This window comes from Canis lupus, chromosome 4 (assembly GCF_011100685.1).
Source record: "Canis lupus familiaris isolate Mischka breed German Shepherd chromosome 4, alternate assembly UU_Cfam_GSD_1.0, whole genome shotgun sequence".
Lineage (NCBI taxonomy): Eukaryota > Metazoa > Chordata > Mammalia > Carnivora > Canidae > Canis > Canis lupus.
The window spans coordinates 22,817,548-22,836,148 of NC_049225.1; the positions used below are offsets into that span (position 1 = coordinate 22,817,548).

The 18,601-nt window shown below is 54.9% G+C and overlaps 1 protein-coding gene across 3 annotated transcripts in view; it reads left to right on the forward strand.

Annotated features, from left to right (window-relative positions):
- The first annotated feature begins 10,974 nt into the window (after nt 1–10,974).
- SLC29A3 (solute carrier family 29 member 3) overlaps nt 10,975–18,601 on the forward strand; it is a 40,529-nt gene continuing 32,902 nt past the window's right edge. Inside the window, exons 1-2 of one of the 3 annotated variants that reach the window (XM_038534252.1) lie at nt 10,975–11,028; nt 14,207–14,508. In XM_038534252.1, coding sequence (XP_038390180.1) covers nt 14,209–14,508 — 300 coding nt within the window. In that variant the 5' untranslated portion in view covers nt 10,975–11,028; nt 14,207–14,208. Of the gene's footprint in view, nt 11,029–11,330; nt 11,484–12,801; nt 12,895–14,206; nt 14,509–18,601 lie in introns of those variants that run through there. The other 2 variants (XM_038534253.1, XM_038534254.1) reach the window with 2 other exon arrangements.

The following is an 18,601-nucleotide window of genomic DNA, read 5'->3' on the forward strand; positions in this document are numbered from 1 at the left end:
CAAGTTAGAGTCCGTGATGGATCTGGATCCCAATCCCTGCTCCCCAATCAGCAACATTAATGCATAAGCATTCACAGAACATGTTCAGGAGTCAATCATTTGAGCCTGCTGTGGGCCAGGTGATAGGTGGGCTTGAAGCCCCCAGCATCCCTTTCTGCCTCCAAGAAATGCAGAAGGGCTGAGCCTGAGAGGTCAGTTTAGAGCACTCACCTGGAACACGATGGTGCACGTAGATAGCGATTGATGGGTGGGCTGGGATCACATAACTTTGGACCCAAGGCCACTACGCATGGTTGGGCAGGTTACACACTGGACAAGAGTGCCATAGCTAAAGGGGAGAATGGTGCCTTTCCCCAGGTTGTAGACCTGTGTGTTTACTATGAGATGTTTCCAGCAGGTGGCAGTAAAGGTTTGTTCTAATAAAATCAACATATTGGTGTTAATTTTCCTACATATGGAAGTATCTTGAAGGGGCATATTTTTCTGCTTTGCACACAGGTGTGGTACGACTGGCAGGGGCCCTGTTAGCTGGTCGTCAAGCCTCCCTATGTGAACTGAGTCCACTCCAGCATTTTGTAGCTTGCCGTGTCTGCTTCGTGGTGGATTCTATGATATCTGAGGTTTGGCATGAAAGTACCCTCTGGTCTCATAGTGCAGACCCACAGTGTCCATCAGCACACGAAAGACTCTCAAGTCCTGAGAGAAGAAGCTGGTGTCCTCATATTATTATAGTGTGTCCCCGATGTATTTGGCCATAGACCCCTTTTTAACCTCCATGCCCTGAGCTGTGAGGTACCTATAGGCCTGCCAGCTCTGACTTCCAGAGACCTGTGGCCCTGGGATGTGTGCCAGGTGTCGCCTGGCTGTCCCACGAGGGGTAGGGAGCACATGTGGGCTAGGTCCTCTGGGAGCTTGTGGCCCAGTGGGGCAGGCAGGACGGTCAATGCCCACTTGCTCATGCAGGCACACAGACCCACCCCTGAGATGGTCATCATTCCCTGGAGACCCAGGGTACCTGGAGCATTCACATTTGTCCCTGGGGGTGTGTGTAGGAAGGGAAGGGAGGTACAGCCTGAGATGAGGCAGCAGTGTAGGGAAGGAGGGGGCAGAGTCAGGTGTGGGACGGTTATTTCCTACAAGCAGCCCCTGCACACAGGCAGATTGTCTAGTGTCCCCCCAGGAATCAAGGAAGCCCATTAAAACCCCCTACCCTCTGCCCACTACCTAAGCAGAAGGGCCTCTCCTTGCCACCTGCCCCTTGTTGGGTGCAAAGAATTCTGGCCTAGGGCACAGGGACCTAGGTTCTAGTTCTGATGCTGTGCAGGTCACTGCTCCCTGGGCCTCAGTTTCCCTATCCATGAAATGTGGGCCTTGGATATGCTGGTCTGTAAGTTCCCTCTGGCTGGTGTAGTTCTATAATTTGAGGGTCCTGCTTCTAGGTAGGGGTGTGACAGCTCCACCTGGTGGGCCTTCCTCTATCACAGACCCAGGGGTGACAGGAAAAACCAGAAGCCAGCAGTAAATGGGCTGGTTCTGACCCTATAGCCAAGTGGCTTCCGCAGGAGGTGCCCTAGATAGAGCAGGGCAGTGAGGTGACGAAGCTGGCACAGCCAGTGGACTTCAGGCCACCAGCTGCTGCCCAGGAAGGGGTTGCTGGGTGTGAGTCGGGCACCAGCTGGCCCCCTCCACCACTAGGGGCCATAAGAAAACCCATTCCAACCCCAGCCTAGGGCTTGAGATCACACACAGGAAGACCTCATCCAGTTCCGTTTAGCAAATTTGTCCAAACCCTCACCCATTTTAGTTCAAGACATGATACATGCCTGTGGCTAAAAAAAATAATAATAATAATAAATTGTAAGGAACAAAAGAATAGGTGAGAAGTAGAGGCCCCTCCTTCTGTCTCACCATCCCCTCCCCGGCTCCCTCCCTATCCCCAATCCACCCGCCCCCCCTCCCCGAGGCAATTGGTTCATTTTTTTTATATATCCTCTCAGGAAGATCTATGCAAATACAAACATATATTTGTACATGTAAATATTTAAATATAATGGATCTGATCCAAGAGTCTCAACCCCTTGAGGTACAAACATGAAATAGTTTTATTTTTCCAATAACTGCTCGGAAATTCATTTTGCCGACGTTGTGTTTCCCACAGGATAACAGGCTCCCTTAATGATGTCCCCATGGAAGTCCCTAACTCCCCCCCACACACCGCTGTCATTAAGACGGTCTCTATCTCATTTGGGTTGCTAAGGCTCAACCCATTCATCTCGGAACTCCAGCCTCCTGTTTAACTAAAGCCCATGGAGTGCCTGGCATAGGCCACTGGGGGCTGCGGCTGCCTGCCCTCCACACCCCTTCCCTTCACAGCCTCCGCCAACCTCTCTCAACTCCTTCCTCCCTCCAGGCCTCCTCCCTCAGCACCACCAGGCAAGGGCTGCCAGCCAACCCATCACTCTGCACTGGGCACAGGCATCCCACACCGGGAGCCCAGCCTTCTTAGCACTGGGTCCTGGAAAATTGGGTGGCTGTCCTCAACCACAATCCCTGCCCTGCCTTCAACACTCCAGGGACAGGAGGAGCTCGAGATTTGGAGCCCCCCAGTCCTGACTTTTCCAAACACAAGCTGGCGGGGCACAGAGTGTGGCTCCACGGCTCACCCAGCACACTGTGTCTGTCGATCACTCTGGGGCACAGGGGAGGGGTGGCACACGCTGCCCTCCGAGCCCATGGCCTAAGCCAGAGATAGAAGCCAGGGGACAAGGGGGCCATGGGAGCTCAGAGAGGCCGCTGACCAAGCTGGGGGTGGAGAAGGGCTTTCTGGAACAGTGATAGTTTAAAGATTTTATTTATTTATTTATTTATTTATTTATTTATTTATTTATTTATTTCAGAGCATGAGCAGGAAGAGGGGGAGAGAGAGAGGGAGAAGCAGACTCCCTGCTGAGCAGGGAGCCCGAGATCACGACCTGAGCCAAAGGCAGATGCCCGACTGACTGAGCGACCCAGGCGCCCCGGGACAGTGATATTTTAGAACAGTGTGGTTACTTTCCCTGAGCCAGAGCTTCTCAAGTATGCATTTTGGGGGAGATGCTTTTAGGCGAAAGTTTGCAGCAATTTCTTTTCTGAAACTTCTTTCTAAGAGAACACACTGATTGACGCCCCTTAGCAGGTAATAGGCCAGATGTCAAGGCTGCTGCCTGCCGCAGGTACTGAAATGGCCTCGGGGCCCTCTCTGGGTGTGTCTGCTTGTGGGAGTGGGGGCTGGCAACCTCTCAGTGACCGTGACCCAGGAGATGGGGGTAATCCCAGGGAGGGGGCACCCGTGAGTCTGTGCTGTTCCAGCAGCCGTGAGGGCCTGACCTAGCCCAGGCCTCACTGCAAGTAGCTTGAATCTATCCATCCCAGCTCCTCGGCCTAGAAAAGCTTCCCCAAGGAGAGGGCCTAAGATACCTGGACATTCAACTAACATTTATTGATCTAATCCACAGATGGGCACAGCACAAGGGGTGCTGGGCGATAAATCACACCTGGACACAGCCCTCTAGCAGCTCACTGCGGAGCAAAAAGTGAGTTCCCATAGTACACGGGGACTGAGCAGCAGCCAGCCTGGGATGGGTACCCACATGGTACAAGCAAGGAGATGGGGTGGGGGTCATTCTGGCTGGCCCGCCTTGGGTCTTACCTTGGAAGCTAGTGGTGTCTAGACAGGTGGGGATCAAGGTAGAGGGTGGGGTCTAAGGAACCACCAGGTAGCAGGAACTGCATGGCCATAGGTATGGCTCTGAGAAAGCTCATTGCAGAGGGATTGAAGGATCGGGTTGGGAGTGTGGGAGGGAGAGAGGGGCCATGCTGACCCAACTGCCATAAGCCACCCACTCCTGGCTCACGCAGATCTGTTCCTCGACATTGGAGTCAGCCTCAGGGCTTTGTCGGTAGGCCTGGGTCAAAAGCAAGTATCTCTAGGATCCAGGCTGCTCCTTATATGAATAAGAGAAGCCGTATCAGCACTTCACAGAGAAACGTGTCCTCTTGGCGGGTTCTTGGAACATAAGACCTTCTTAGCATATTGCCTGCTTCCCACTTTCGTTAGCAGCGTGGATCTCTACTTGAGTGAAACAGGAGGATAAATGGCCTCTCACGCTTGGCCTCAGCACGCTAGGGAGCGACAGGGAGTAGTGGAGACTGTAGCTCACTGGAGGCCACACAGCCCCCTGGAGGGGAAGGCCCTCGCCTTCTCCTGGCTCAGATTCATGGTTGCCGGGCAGGAGTGAGTGCCCAGGACTGCTCTACCCTTCTGCTTTTAGAAAACAGAAAACAGGATTAGGATTAGTATGTGAGATTGTTCCATTTGGCTAATTGTTGGCCCTAGTTTTCAAACACCATGTAGGTCAAACGAGACCCACCCAGTTCGGGATCTGCTGGGCAGTGGTGGGCTTTAGAAAAGCGTTGAAGCAGGGGAGGGTCAGGCTCAGAGCTGCTTTGGCTCAGGGGTGTGCTGGCTGGGACAGTTCTGAGCCCCTGGCCCTCGCTACAGACTGCCCAGAGGCCCCCTGCCTCGGCACCCCTCCTGCATCCCTCTGTGGGATGGTGGCCTCAGCTGGCCCTCTTCCCAGGAGCTTCCGCACTGCCCGACGAACCCCAGGGCAGGGCTTAGCTGCCAGGCCCTGGGGTGCCTACAATTCCCCTACCACCAGGTCCCCAGGGACAGATGCCCAATGTTCAGACCAGTAAATATCATGATTACCCAAGGGGGTTACAGTGGGCAGAGGCTGTCCCTGAGAACTGCAGGGCTTCACCGGGATCCACTTTGCTGACCTTTAAGATAGCAGAGGTGGGGGGTCCCTGGCCATCATCTCCTCCTCCATTTCACCTGAGACCAGAATTCCCTCCACTGTAGCCCAGATGGGGGCTTGTCCAGACTCCACTTGACTACCTCCAGAGATGGTGAACACACTACTTACTAAAAGAATAATAATAAATGGCATTTATTGGATGCTTACTTATTTTCACTGTAGGGGCTAATTTTACCCTCAGCAATCCATAGGAGTATGTCTAAGTCTTACACTCCCTGACAGCTTTTCAAAGATTTGGGAACAGCTCTCATGCTCCAGCCTGGAGCCGCTCCTCCTCCGTCCTGAGGCTTCCAGGTCCTCCTGTGGCCCAGCTCAGCACCCACCTGCCCTTTTGTGCTCCCTCTGCCTCCAGGCGGCCTGCCTCTGTCCCTTCGACTCCCACAGGGGAGCTACAGTGGGTCGAGCTCACAGGATGGGGGAGGCAGAGAGCCCCCAACAACCGGGAGGTGCTGAGCATGGGGGCTGGGTCTGATCCCCTTCTGGCTCCAGATCCCACCCCGTCCCCTTCCCATGGAGGGGGACAGCTGCCCTGTTGTAACCGGAGAGAGAGGACCCAAAGCTGATGGGGTGGATTTCGCGTTGAGAAGTGAGGACCTTCCTCCCTGGTGGCTTCTGCTGTCTTCATCAAGCAGGAGGCAGGAGGCAAGACCGTCTCAGGAGGGGGTGTGTTTAGGGGTGTGAGGTGACTGGAGGAGGAAGCAGGAACTAAGACATGTCGCGGGCCTGCTGCAGTCCATCTCAGGTTGGTAACCATGAATTCCAAGTGGAGCCGCTTGCCAGCTGGGGACTGGGGACTTTCTCCATCAAGGCTCAGTCTACTCAGATGTAGGTGGACACATCCAGGGTTGGCCAGTGGTGCTACTAGGAGACAAGCGACATGGGAGTTCGGGGCGTTGCCAAGATGCTCCTGCAGCCATGGGCCATGGGATCTAAGCTGACTCAGGGTGGAGGGAAAGGTACCCCATGCATGGAGGGGAGACTGAGGGGCCAAGGGCTGGAATCTCCAGGAGGCCCTGAATTCTCCCAAAGGGAGCCATGGGGGACACGTGGGTGGCTCAGGGTTGAGCGTCTCCTTGGGCTCAGGTCATGATCCCGAGGTCCTGGGATCGAGTGCCACATCAGGTTCCCTGCAGGGAGCCTGCTTCTCCCTCTACCTGTCTCTCATGAATAAATAAATAAAAATCTTTAAAAAGCGGTTTAGGGTTGAGGGAGCCTTGGGACACAGAGGAGAGGTAGTTAGAGTCAGAGGGCGGGTTTGAACCGGTGATATGAGAGCAGAGAATTAAGCTCGGCAGTTCCCCTGTCGCCCAGGATCCATGCGCCCTGCTTGGGGGCCCAGTAAGGCCCAGGGGGCAGGAAGCACGGCCTCCTGCACGCACTGCAGTGGCAGGGCACGGTCGCAAGATGGCCTGCCAACCCCGTGCCTGGAGGCCTCAGCACCCACCCCGCTGTGTGAATATGCAGGTTCTTCCAGTTGCTTATCCGCCTACAGGTCAGCAGGCTTTAGCATAAGACCGGGAGCTGGTGTGACCACCCCCTTTGATGATGTCCCTGACCGGGCTCTGGAGGCAGTGAGGTGTTGAGTCTTGGCTCTGCCACTTAGCAGCTGTGTGACTCTGAACAAGACACTCTCTGTATCCCTGGGTCCTCAGATGCAAAATGAGGCCAACTAGTGTCCCTATCTCATGGTGTTGTACATGGGACTCCAGTAGGGGGTCTCTGCAGGAGAGAGGTGGGGGGCAGCCAGAGAAGAACTCCGTGAAGACCCCCCTTCTTGGCCAGGCATCAGGACAGCTCACTGGCCACCTACTCTGTGCTAGAATTGCTCCAAGTTAAGTTCTGGATCTCCTAAAAACATCCACCCAGCCCTGGGAGGCCAAGCACAGCACGAGGGACTCCCACCGCCCCCCCACCCCAATCAGGGACAGCATCTGGGGAGGTCTTCAGCCCTTTGGGGTTTTTTGTGATTTCACTGTGGACAGTGGCTGTTTTGTCAGCTGTACTTAGTGCGTAGGATAGGAGCATCTCGGGGGAATCTGGCTGTTTGTCCCGATCTGTACATGGAACATCCAGCCTGCTGAGCAAGCGCAGATTCAAGGCAAGTCTCCCTTCCCCCCAACAACCACACAGGCCCTCCAAATCCTCCAAGACAGTGTCCCAAAGCCCCCCACAGCTCCCTCCTGCCCATGCCTTCCCCTCCTTTCGGGTAAGGCCCACGTGTCCTGGGCTGGGTGCTACAAAGTGTGCGGACTCGGTTGGCTTAGGGAGGCAGGGCTGGAGCCAGGATGGTTCAAGGCCCAGAAGGGAGAAGATACCAAATTAAAACCTTGCAAAGGTGGATATGTTGGGACGCCTGGGTGGCTCAGTGGCGTGATCCTGGGGTCCTGGGATCGAGTCCTGCATCAGGCTCCCTGTGGGGAGCCTGCTTCTCCTTCTGCCTGTGTCTCTGCCTCTCTCTGTGTGTCTCTCATGAATAAATAAATAAAAATCTAAAAAAAAAAAAGGTGGACCTGTTTTCTTAGGCTGGACGAATCAGTCAGATATTGAAGCCAAGGGGCCCCACCCATTGCTCTGCCCACGATCAGCGATCATCACAGTCACCCCTCTACCCCGGTGGGCCCTGTTCCCCTCTCCTGCAAACCCTTAAGGAATGCTGTTCCATGGAATGGAATGCTGTTGCCTGCAGGGTGATGTCCACACTCCCGGTCCAGCTCTCAGGGCCACTCCTGTCCCTGCCCTTTCTCAGAGCCTTGCATCCCTCCCTCCACCGACAGGTCAGCACTCTTCCCTCTGCCTTTGCTTCAGCCTTCTGCTCCTTCTGGAAGGTCCTCTCTGCTGTCCTCCACGAGTCACAGGCATACGAAGATTCTGCTCCAATGTCACCTCTCCTGAGAAACCCTTTGTAGAGGCCACTCACAGGCTTGAGCAATGGTAACATGTGTGGGGTAGAAGGGCCCCCAGTGATCCCTGCAAACAGGTGACCCACCTGGAAATAGCCACAGGCCCTAGTTGACCAATGGGCTGCTTAAAACAGGGCACAGTTACCAAAAAAAGCAAAATTCCATACGTTTGCCAAACCTCCTCACTGTCCCCCTTATGCAGCCCCCCAGCTTCCCGCCTTCTAGCAGACAGTCTCTCCTTAGCTCTCCTGCCCACTGCTCCCTTGCAGTATAGTCAATAAACTTCTATCTCCTTTGTTCTGCCTCAGATGAGTTCTTTTACCACCTGGCCTCCACCAGATCGGGACACCCCCCACCCTTTCCCCTCCAGCCTAGTTCTTACCCTACCCACCTCCAGGCCCTTAGGAGGGGCATGTGGTGGAGCAAAAGCAGGTAACACCTTTCGAGTCAGACGTCGGGGGGCAGATACAGGCTCCACCATCCTGTGACCTTGGGCCAGCTACTTACTTTTACCAGCCTTGGACTTGCGCCTTGTGAATAGGGCTAACAAGGATGGGAGGCCACAGTGAGGGTGGCCAGGTGCCCAGTTTGCTGACCTCCATCACCTGCCACCAATGCCCCCACCACACTGTGCACACCCCTGCAAGAGTTTCCAATGTCCTCCGTATTTTCTGCCTCACCCAGGAGGGTATAATCTCCTCCAAAACAAGACCCCAGCCCTTCCTACCTTTGGGCCTCTGCACAATTTTCACTCTCAACGTTTCTGACACCAAATGTATGAGCTTCCCGCTGCCGCACCTCCCCCCCACCTCCAACAACAACTAGTTCTTCCAGGCTCCTACAGGTCAGGTCACTTCTGACACTCACTACCTGCAGCTGGCATCCCAGAAGACTGTCCCCACTCAGGGGCACCTAGGTGGCTCAGTGGTTGAGCATCTGCCTTTGGCTCAGGGCATGATCCCAGGGTCCTGGGATCTAGTCCTGCATCGGGCTCCCTGGAGGGAGCCTGCTTCACCCTCTGCCTGTGTCTCTGCCTCTCTCTGTGTCTCTCATGAAGAAATAAATAAAATCTTAAAAAAAAAAAAAAAGATTGTCCCCACTTCAGACACCAGTCACAAGTATGGGGTGTCTAGGGTATCCCGTTTGTCCAACTTGACTATGAGGTGGGGGGTTGTAGGAACCTGTAGGAACAATACCCATCTCCAGTTTTAATAATTTGCTAGAATGGCTTACAGAACTCAGGGAAACACTTAACTTGGTATCAGTTTATTATAAAGGATACAGATGAACAGGGTCCAAGGTCCCAAGCAAAGGGGCTTCATTCCCCGTGGAGTTGAGGTGCACCACCCTCACAGCAAGTGGATGTGTTCAACAACTCCGAAGCTCTCTGAACCCTATCATTTACAGGTTTCTACAGAGGCACATAGGCATGATTAATTAACTCGGTGGTCGTTGTGATTAAGTCAGTCTCCAGGCCCTCTTGTCCCCAGCGGGGTGGTGTGGTGCTGAAACTCCCAACCTGTAATCCTGTGGCTGCTTCCTCTGGCACAATCCGCCCCCATCCAGAAGCTACGCAGGGGCCTAGCAAGAGTCTCCTGAATTGTATAAACCCTGGAGTGGTGGAGAGGGGCTTGTTTTATCACCCCTACTACCCAGAAAATCCCAAGAGTTTTAAAAGCTCTCATGTCAGGAATTGGACACAGAGCAGTATTAAATAACAAAATTCAACCAAGTGAATTTGAGGATCTAACTGACTTTATTAAATGATTCACGGACCAGACAGCACCCCATCTAGCCATTAGAGAGGTACACTCCAAGGCACTGTACAAAATGGAAAGTTGTAGATGGAGGATGGAGGCAAGAAAGTTTTTAGCAAAAAAAAAAAAAAAAAAAAAGGAGGGGGAGAGGATTGTTCAGAGGAGGTTGTTTGTTAGGGGAAAAGCAAGATATCTTATCATATGGATTGTCTTATCTTTTATCAGGGGTGGGATGGGATGGAGAGGACCCCAGGAGACAAATTCATTGGTGCTGCTGGAAAGAATTATTTCCTGACTGACCAGGTAAGGCCACATTTCTGGGGGAAGTTGAAACTGCATTTAGTGTGGGTAGTACGCTGGGGTTTGGGAATTCAGTCTGAATGACTATTTGGGGCCTGTGCTTTTCTTTCTTTAACACTTACATAGAGATTTTTCAATTATTTTGGAGAGAGAGAGTGTGTGGGAAGGGGGGGCGGGAAGCAGAGGGAGAGGAGGGGCCAAGAATCTCAAGTAGACTCTCCGCTGAGTGCAGAGGCTGGTGCCCGGTTGGGCCCCAGGACTCTGAGATCACACCTGACTCTAACCCAAGAGTCCCCCCCTTCACCATCTGAGCCAGCCAGGTGCTTCCCAGGTATGTATTTCTCATAGCAGGACATCACAGGTCCTCACTGCAGGGCCGGGCACACGGTAGGTCTGTCCAAGGAAGGAAGCCCCTGCCCCAAGAGCACCACGGTGAGGGCTGCGCAGGCCGGCCTGGGCACCCCAGCTCCCCCGGTTCCCTAAGCCCAGCGCCTCCCGCTGTGAAAGGGGCATCTGCACTGGGTGTCATACTATATGTTGGCAAATCAAACTCCAATAAAAAAAATACCCCCCCCAAAAAAAGAAAGAAAAGAAAAAGAAGAAGAAGAAAAGAAAGAAAGGGGCATGCTGCACCCCTGCCCCTGAGGCGGGGAGGGGCAGAGGGAGACGGTGGGTGTAAGGGGCGTGGCAGAGAGAGCCAGAGGGTCGGATAAGGGTGGCCCCTTGGCCTGCCATTCAGAGGACTGTCTGGGGGCGGGCGGGGGGCCTGGCGGGATGTCCTGAGGACCCGGGGCGCCCCGGGCCCAGCGCCCCCTCTGCCCCAGCCAGTGAGCCTCCGGAAGGCGGTGACAAGGAAAGGGCTCCCGACGCTGGCCCGGCCCAGGGCAGCCCCGAAACTGCGCGCAGGGCTGGGTGGCTGAGGGAGGGGGCGGGGCCGGGGGTGGGGGCACGTGCACGCGGGGCGGGGGCGGGGGCGGGGCCGAGGGCGGGGCCAGGGCGGGGATGAGGGCGGGGCCGGGGCGGGGCCGGGGGGCGGGGCCGGGGGCGGGGCGCGTGCGCGCGGGGCTCGGCCCGGGAAGGGCGTGCGAACCGGGAAGCGCGGGCGGCGGCGGCCCTGGGCGGGGCCGGGAGGCGGAGCTCGGCCTGCGGCCCCTCGGAGCCCCGACTCGCGGTGGCCGGGCGGCCGGGGAGGCGGCGGCGGCGGCGGCGACAGTAAGTGCGGGCCTGACCCGGCCGCTCTTCAGGCCCCGGCCGCGCCCCGGGCTCGCGCGCCTCGGCGCCCCCCCCCCCCCCCCCCCCCCGGGGCGCCCCCCCACACCCGGCGCCCTCCCCGGGCATCCCAGCCCCTGGACGGCGGTGCCTCTGGCCCAGTCCCTCCCCGTCGTCCCCCCTCTTCCTCCCCCCGCCCCAGTCTTCCCCCTTCTGGGTCGCTCTGCCCTTTCTGCCCCTGATTCTCTCCCCGCCTCCTGCCCCTCCTCATGGATTTCCTGGCGCGGGACCTGACCGCGGGGTCGCGGGGGGCCTGGGTACCGTGAGTCAGCCCAAAGTACCCAGAAGCTGGTGACTCTTAGTTCGGACTGCGGCAGTCTGAGGCTGGGGGTGCCCACAACCCCAGAGCCCATTCTGTCCGGGTGGTACCCTGTGTCCCCAGCAGCGCTTTCCCACAGGTTAGCATCACCAGCTCCCCTACCCCCATTTCACAGATGAGGAAATGGAGGCACAGTGCGGAGATGGACTAAGCCAGAGTCAGAAACCTCCTGGAACCAGCCCCCAGCTCCAGATGGGGGTCTGCACCAGCCCTGGTACCCCACACTTCTGCTTCTTTCCGCAGGCGCTGCCCCTTCCCCCCAGTCACCCAGGAAGGGAGCAGAGCCGAGCCTGGCCAAGTCCTGCAGGTGACGGAGGAGTATGCAGTGGGCCACAGCCAGCCGGTGCCGACACCAGGCCTCTTCCTTAGCTTGCTTGCTTTCTTTCTTTTTAATCCAAAAGCCAGCAGCCAGCTTTTATAAAGAGTAATAAGACTTTGCTCACTCCAATGCCCTGGCCTGTGACCCGGGTCAGAGAAAATTTCTGGCTCCTTCTTCAGAAGCTCAGTCAAGGCTGAATGGTCCTGGACAAATAGATACTTGGAGATGAGAGTGGGCCAGAGTGACCGCGCCGTGGGCCCCTGCACCCACCCCAGTAGCTGGAGCATCTGGAAAGAACCACTGGTCCTTTGTCTCTTGTCCTACATGGGTCATAATTTTTACATTTTTAAACACTAATTGAGAAATTGTGTGTGTGTGTGTGTGTGTGCGCGCGCGCACCTGCACAGGCATGTTGCCTGTATGCCCACACTGGTTAGTTTGTTAGTGCTGGGCTTCCCCTGGAACAGGGCTAGGAAAGAGCTCTTGCTCAGCCAGGGAAGGTGCATCCGGCTTGGATGCTTGGGCGTCTGGCAGCCTCTTGCCTGCCCACTCCAGGGTACATGCTGCCCCCATAGGAGAGACTATCCTGACCACCCAGAGTCCGTTCATTCAGCAAACATTGGTGAGGGTTGCTCTGCATCCTCTTCCCCTCTGCTCATAGCTCATTGTCTGTGACGCCTTCTAGAAGGAGATCTGTACTTGGAGCCAGTGGACATGGGTTCACATTGCCAGCCAGCCTCCTCTCCTGCATGGGCCTCAGACTGCTTGGCTGTGTCACCTCGTCCTTACCATTCGGTAGCTGTGTGACCTTGGCCCAATGACTGAACCTTTCTGAGCCTCACTCTTCACCTGTGAAATGAGTCTTAGAGTACTCCCTATCACGTGATGCGGTTGTCAGGCTCAAGTGTGAGGCGCAGACCTTGGCGTTGCGTGAGCACTGGATTTCATTTTAGCTATTGGGAATTCTTACTGTTTGAATGTGGGGCAAATCAGGTGCCTTCAAGGCTTCATTCTTTGCCTCTGAAAAAAGGAGGCACTAATTCTTGTCCTGCTTAATTCCAAGGAATGTCGCCAGGCTCTCCTGAGATAACAGAGAGGGCTCTGTGCCTGTGTGACAGGGTGTTCCCATCTCCCCAGAGAAAAGGGGTCCGGCTCTGCCTGGCTTGATGCTGTGAGTTAAGGCTCAGCCTCCTATGGGAGCTGAGCCACATTGATTTCTTGATGTATTGGGGGAGAGGGGTGAGGGGCAGGGAAGCAGGAGAGACTCCAGTGTCCCATCCTCAGCTCTGCGGAAGTCCTGCCCATTTATCAAGCCGCTGCCATGTCCTAGGTGATATATAGAGCGCGGAAGCAGGCATGCTACTTTGCAGCCAAATTCAGCAGCCAGCCAGCCAGGTGACGAGCCCAGGATGGCGGGGAAGATGCTGACGTTTGTGCAGCCGCTGCTACCATGGGCCAGGCACTGCCAGCCAGCTGCAGTTACATAATCATTGTAAAAAGGCCTCCCTAGGTTTACAGATGGGGAAATCAAGGCTCAGGAGCATGGTGACTTGCCCAAGGTCATGTAGGCAGTAGTTCCTAGCAACCCAGAAATTTCAGATAGTTTTAGGTGCTGTCACAGATTGGGAGTGGCTGTCTCCTGGTGGGATGTGAGGGACTGAGGTGGGGACCCCAACAGGAGCTGCAGACCCAGGCTTGCGGCCTTCTGCTCTTTGGACCTTTGTTTCCCAGAAATTAAATGAGGGAGTGGACTATTAGATCTCTCAAACTGGCTTCTGAAGGCGGCTCTAGACACCATGGTGTTAGGTGTTTTTGTTGTTTAATTTGAATGCCTTTATTTTTATTTGTGGTTTTATTTCTGAGCGCATAATACCTTCACATAGTTCAGAATTCAAAAGGCACAAAGAGTAGGCAGTGAAGACCCCTCCCTCCCCCTGGAACCCAGCCTCTTGCCCCAGGGGCAACCACTCTTTGAAATATCTTGTGTGTCCTTTCAGAGGGTATTTTCGCCACCCAACCCAGCCCTGTCCTGCTTTTTTGTGCAAATAGTAACATGTTCTGTGCACTTGCCTGCTTCTTACTTTTTCTCATGTAAAGTTGAAAAGAGTTTGGAGAACATTCTTTGCCAATCAAGGATCCTAATTCCTTTTTTTATGACTACACAAAAATTTGAATGCCGTGAGATCAGGTTTACCCTTTTGGATCCATTGCCGTAGGTCCCACTGTGCCACATTGCCTTATACCTGGCCAGCCCACAACTTGTTTGCAACCTGTGTTGCCCTCCACAGGGACAGGGGTGATCCTTTGGTCACTTACAGTTGGTATCTTGTCTTTCTCCCTAATCCTTAAACCTGAAGCTCTCTAACCATGCTTTAATGACCCAGGATGAGGGCACAGTCAGCTTTGTAGGATGGGTGAGTCCCCAGCCGTGCCCAGCCTAAGCTTCTGACCACCTGCCCTGCCTGTGTTCCTCTCTGCTCCAGGAATGGCCATGGCCTCAGAGGATGACTACCGTCACAGTTCAAATTCCACCTACAGACCTGCAAGCAGCTCTCTCCGAGCTGACCAGGAAGCACTGCTCGAGAAGCTGCTGGACCGCCCACCACCCAGCCTGCAGAGACCCAAGGACCGCTTCAATGGTGCCTACATCATCTTCTTCAGCTTGGGCATTGGCGGCCTCTTGCCATGGAACTTCTTTATCACTGCCAAGGAGTACTGGGTATTCAAATTCAGCAACTGCTCCAACCCAGCCGCAGGGGAGGAACCCACAAGTTCAGACATCCTGGTAAGGGCCTGTTTGTCCTGGGAGCCGGGGACCCCGGGAGTGGGAGAGGGTGGTGGGAGCAAGCGGCCTAGACAGGGTGAAGGGCAACTGTACTTGGGTGTACCATTCCGGGAGGCACCATGCTGAGAATATGGATGCAAATCAGTGTGTTGTCTTGGAGCACAGTAGAAAGACCTCAGTCATGAGATGTGCTTTGTGTGGAGTGTGATGAAGCCTCATGCTTCATGTGGCAGGGAAGATGGAAGTGGGTAAGGCAGGATTGCAGCCTTCAGCCTGCTTACTATTAACTTGGGCAGAAGATGCAAATGGTGATTCTGGGCCCTGTCGTATGGTGAACCCGATAATCCAGAGCTCATGACTCCAGGGATTTGAAAAGGTGGCTCTAATAGCAATAACTTCAGCTGTTACAGAAAATTCCAAAAACCAGTGGTAAAACAAGATGGAAGTTAATTTTTCTCTCATGTTCAAGTCTGGAGGAGCCAGCTTAATGCTGGTACAATGTTCCATGTGGTCAGGTACCTCATTGCTCTGCCATGTGTAGCTTCCATGTTCAAGATCACATCACAGTCCAAGATGGCTGTTGGAGCTCCAACCATCACAGCAAGGGGAGAAGGAGAGGCATAAGAACATTCCTAGAAGTAACACACATGGCATCTGCTTACCTGGCATTGGGCAGAACTCAGTCATGTGACCGCAGGAGCTGCAAAGGAGGCTGCACAATGTAGCCTTTAGATGTGGTCGTGATCCCAGAGAACTGCGTGAACAGCTAAATGGGAGGTTGTACAGTTGGGGAAGACAGGGCAGTAGGGGGGAGGAATGAAGACTGGGGGGCGGGGTGGTGGCTAGAGGTGGACTAGAGGGAGAGGAACTTCCAGGTGGGAGGAAAAGCCTGAGCAGAGGCAGGATGGCAGGACATTCAGGGGTGTGCGGGGCAGTGAAGCACCGGGTTTTTCCTGTATGTGGGGTACATGGAAGAGAGGAATAAGGTATGAGATCATTCCCTGGGCCCTGAAGTCATTGCTCAGGCCTCAAATGCCAACCTGAGGAGTGGCATTGTGTTTGGTCGGCCATGGCACCAAGGCACCAAGCCCCCTCCCGCCACCGGGGCTGCTCACTCCAGGGCGTGACTTTTCCTTCTGGGGAGAAGGGGGCAGCCTTAAGGAAGAACATCCTTCTGCTACTTGTTAAACCGTAAGGCAGGCTTTAGTCGAGACTGTTGCAATAAGGAAGCAAGATGGGGCTCAATTCCAGATACTCCAAGGACATGTGGGGATTTATAGCCACGGAGCAGGGTGAGAGCTCAGTGGATGGAAGAAAGAGAAACCATCAAGGGTAGGGGGGTTTCTTGTCTGAAGGCAGGCCAAGGGCACGCACACTGGGGCTGGGGGATGAGGAACTTGCTCAGAGAGCGAGGGTGGTCGGAGATCACGAGGGTAGCGGTAGGGCTTCTCGATAACTTGACTTAGCAGGATTCTTGCTAGTACTGGGCTGGGCAGGTGGAAGACAGGGTGGAGGCCAAGGTCAGGGCCTGGTGGAGAGGAGGGCTCAAGGGTTTGGTTGATCTTTATCAGGACCCTCAGTGTCCACAGCTGAAGTAGGCTGGTGTCCGCTCATGGATGGGGAAAGTGTGGGCGTCTCTGAAAACATGCCCCTCCCCTCCAGGGGACAAGAAGACAGAACCCTAGCAGACCCAAGCCATACCCCTCAACTGGCCCAGGCAGTGGCTTACCACCCCTTATCTGAAATCCCTGACCTAACCCCAAAGACCCTTCCCCAGTGTTGTAGGGATAAACCTGACACACTGACTGGAGCAGCCCTGTTGTCTGTTTCAGGGACTGTACACAGCTACACACTGAAATCGCACAGGGAGTTGTTTTTGTTTTTGTTTTGTTTTGTTTTTTAATCTGTATCTGAGCCCCACTGCGGAGATTCTGATTGAATGAAGCTAAGGTGAGGAGGGGATGTGGGTATTCTAGGACCTCATGCCCCCTCCCCTGGCCCCAGCCCCTTGATTCTGATGCCCTGCCAAGACCTGTTTGCGTTGGGGATTCGTAGATGCCCCCAGGGCCAGAGCAGTGTGGCATAAAGCCATTTCCACAGCCAAGAGGTGTCATACTTAGGAGGGTGGTCTAGGAGTTTTGAGCCTCCTACTCAAGGTCCGGTCCCTGGACCCGGCGTCACCTGGGAGCTTATTAATGATGCGGGCCCCACCCCAGACCAGCTGAGTCAGGAGCTGCAGGCTACCATGTACCACCGCACCCCCCCCAAGGTGACTGATGAGCCCAGCAGAGTCGGACAGACACGAGCTGGAACATGGCTTCTGGAAGCAGACCACATGGGCTCAAATCCTGCCTTGGCTGGTGCCTAGCTCTCCGGCCTGTGCTGCCCCGTTTTCCTGGTATAGAGCAGGAGGATGCTACTACCACCAGCTTCTTAGGGCTGCTTCAAGGATTAAGTAAATTAATATGCACACAAAGCCCTGAGAACAGGTTCTGGCACCGCCACTGTAAGTGCTGTACAAACATTATTATCATTATTATCACTTGGGGGATGGGGCCCACACTTCCAAGCTGCATGTGGCCCTGGTGTATTTCCAGACGTCTGGCTTAGCTGGGGTGCTTTATGATCCACTTTTATATACCAGTGACTCAAGCATCCCAGCTTCTGCCAGCCTCGGTAAATTACCCAGCCCGCTTGGGCTTCGTCCAGAAGATCCCTGCTGGGCCAGCACCCGGCCAGGGCAGCCCCCAGGGCTGGGCCGAGTGTGCATCTGGCCTGTCCCCTCCCCTGTCCATCTCCTCGGCCTCCGGGAGCAGGCTGCTCAGGCCAGGAGAGGAAGCCCCGGCCGGTGCCCAGGAGTGGGGCATCGCACGGAGGACGTCTGCGGTGAACTGCTCTCGCTGCAAGGCAGGCCCCTTCCCAGCTGCAGGCACTTAGCATTCCAGGCCCTGCTACGATGCTTTATTGCCTCTTTCCAAGTGCTGGCAGGTGCAGATGTAGTACCTGCGGCTGCCCGGAGCTCCTGGCTCTTGGCATCAGAGATGAGAGACCTGTCACCCCTCGATTCATGGGCCGGGTCTGGGAAGCAAGCATGCTGAGGTGTTTCTGCATTTTGCAGGCCATTTTTCTTTGCCTAATTCCTCATGCCTGCCACCCACCTCCCCAGTTCTTTCCCACTCTCTTCTTGATTTCCCTGCAAGAGGTGGCTGGTCTGCTCTGTCCCCTAAGGGCCACTTTGGGGAAAGGAGGGGGAGGAGTCAAGTGCGTTTGTCTCTAGCCACCACCTGCAACTCAATTAGCTGTGTGTCTAGATGCTGGTTTTTTCCTGTACTTTCCTTTTATTATTTCCCAGGGACTGATACTGTTGGCTGGGGGGTTGGGCTGAGCGGAAATGTTGGTACAGACCCCCCCTTCCCCTCCTGTTGATGTGACTTTCAAGGTCACTTCCCATCCCAGGCTTCTCCCCTTCTGCCCAGGACAGCTTTGGGGATGGTTTAGAAGGTGTCCTGTGCTCACCTGCCCCCTTGTCTCTAGTCCCTGGAATAAGAACTGTGAATAAATCCACCACAGGCCTTTGGGCCCAGAGCCCAGAAAACTAGAGTATGAGCAGGGAAGAATTGCTCTAAAAAGGTGGGGCCGTGCCGTAGCGGCCGCCGTCTTCCAAGCCCGACTCTGTGCCTGCTGTGCTGGTGGGGGTGTTAAACTCGCCTCTCATTAACTGTTGGCTTAGACAAAAAGCCAGGCTCAGAGAGGTTCAGTAAGCTGCCTCAAGTCACATAGTGAACGAGGGCTGTAGAGAATGTCACAGAGACTTTAGATGGACAGATGATTGCAAAATTGGTCCATGTAGTGGGAGTGTTATTATCCATGATGAGAGTACCCAGTTCACAGATGGGCATGCCTCCACCACTAAACTCAGCTCTCTGCGGTAGGGCATGCAGCTCTCTTACATACATCCCTGTGCCCTCAGCACAGCTGGCACAGTGCCCAGCACAAAATGGCAACACTAAACATTTGTTGCATTAGTGACTGTATGGCTGGGGAAGAAAGCCCCATCACCCCAGTCCAAAATAGGGAGGGCAAGGTGCAGAAG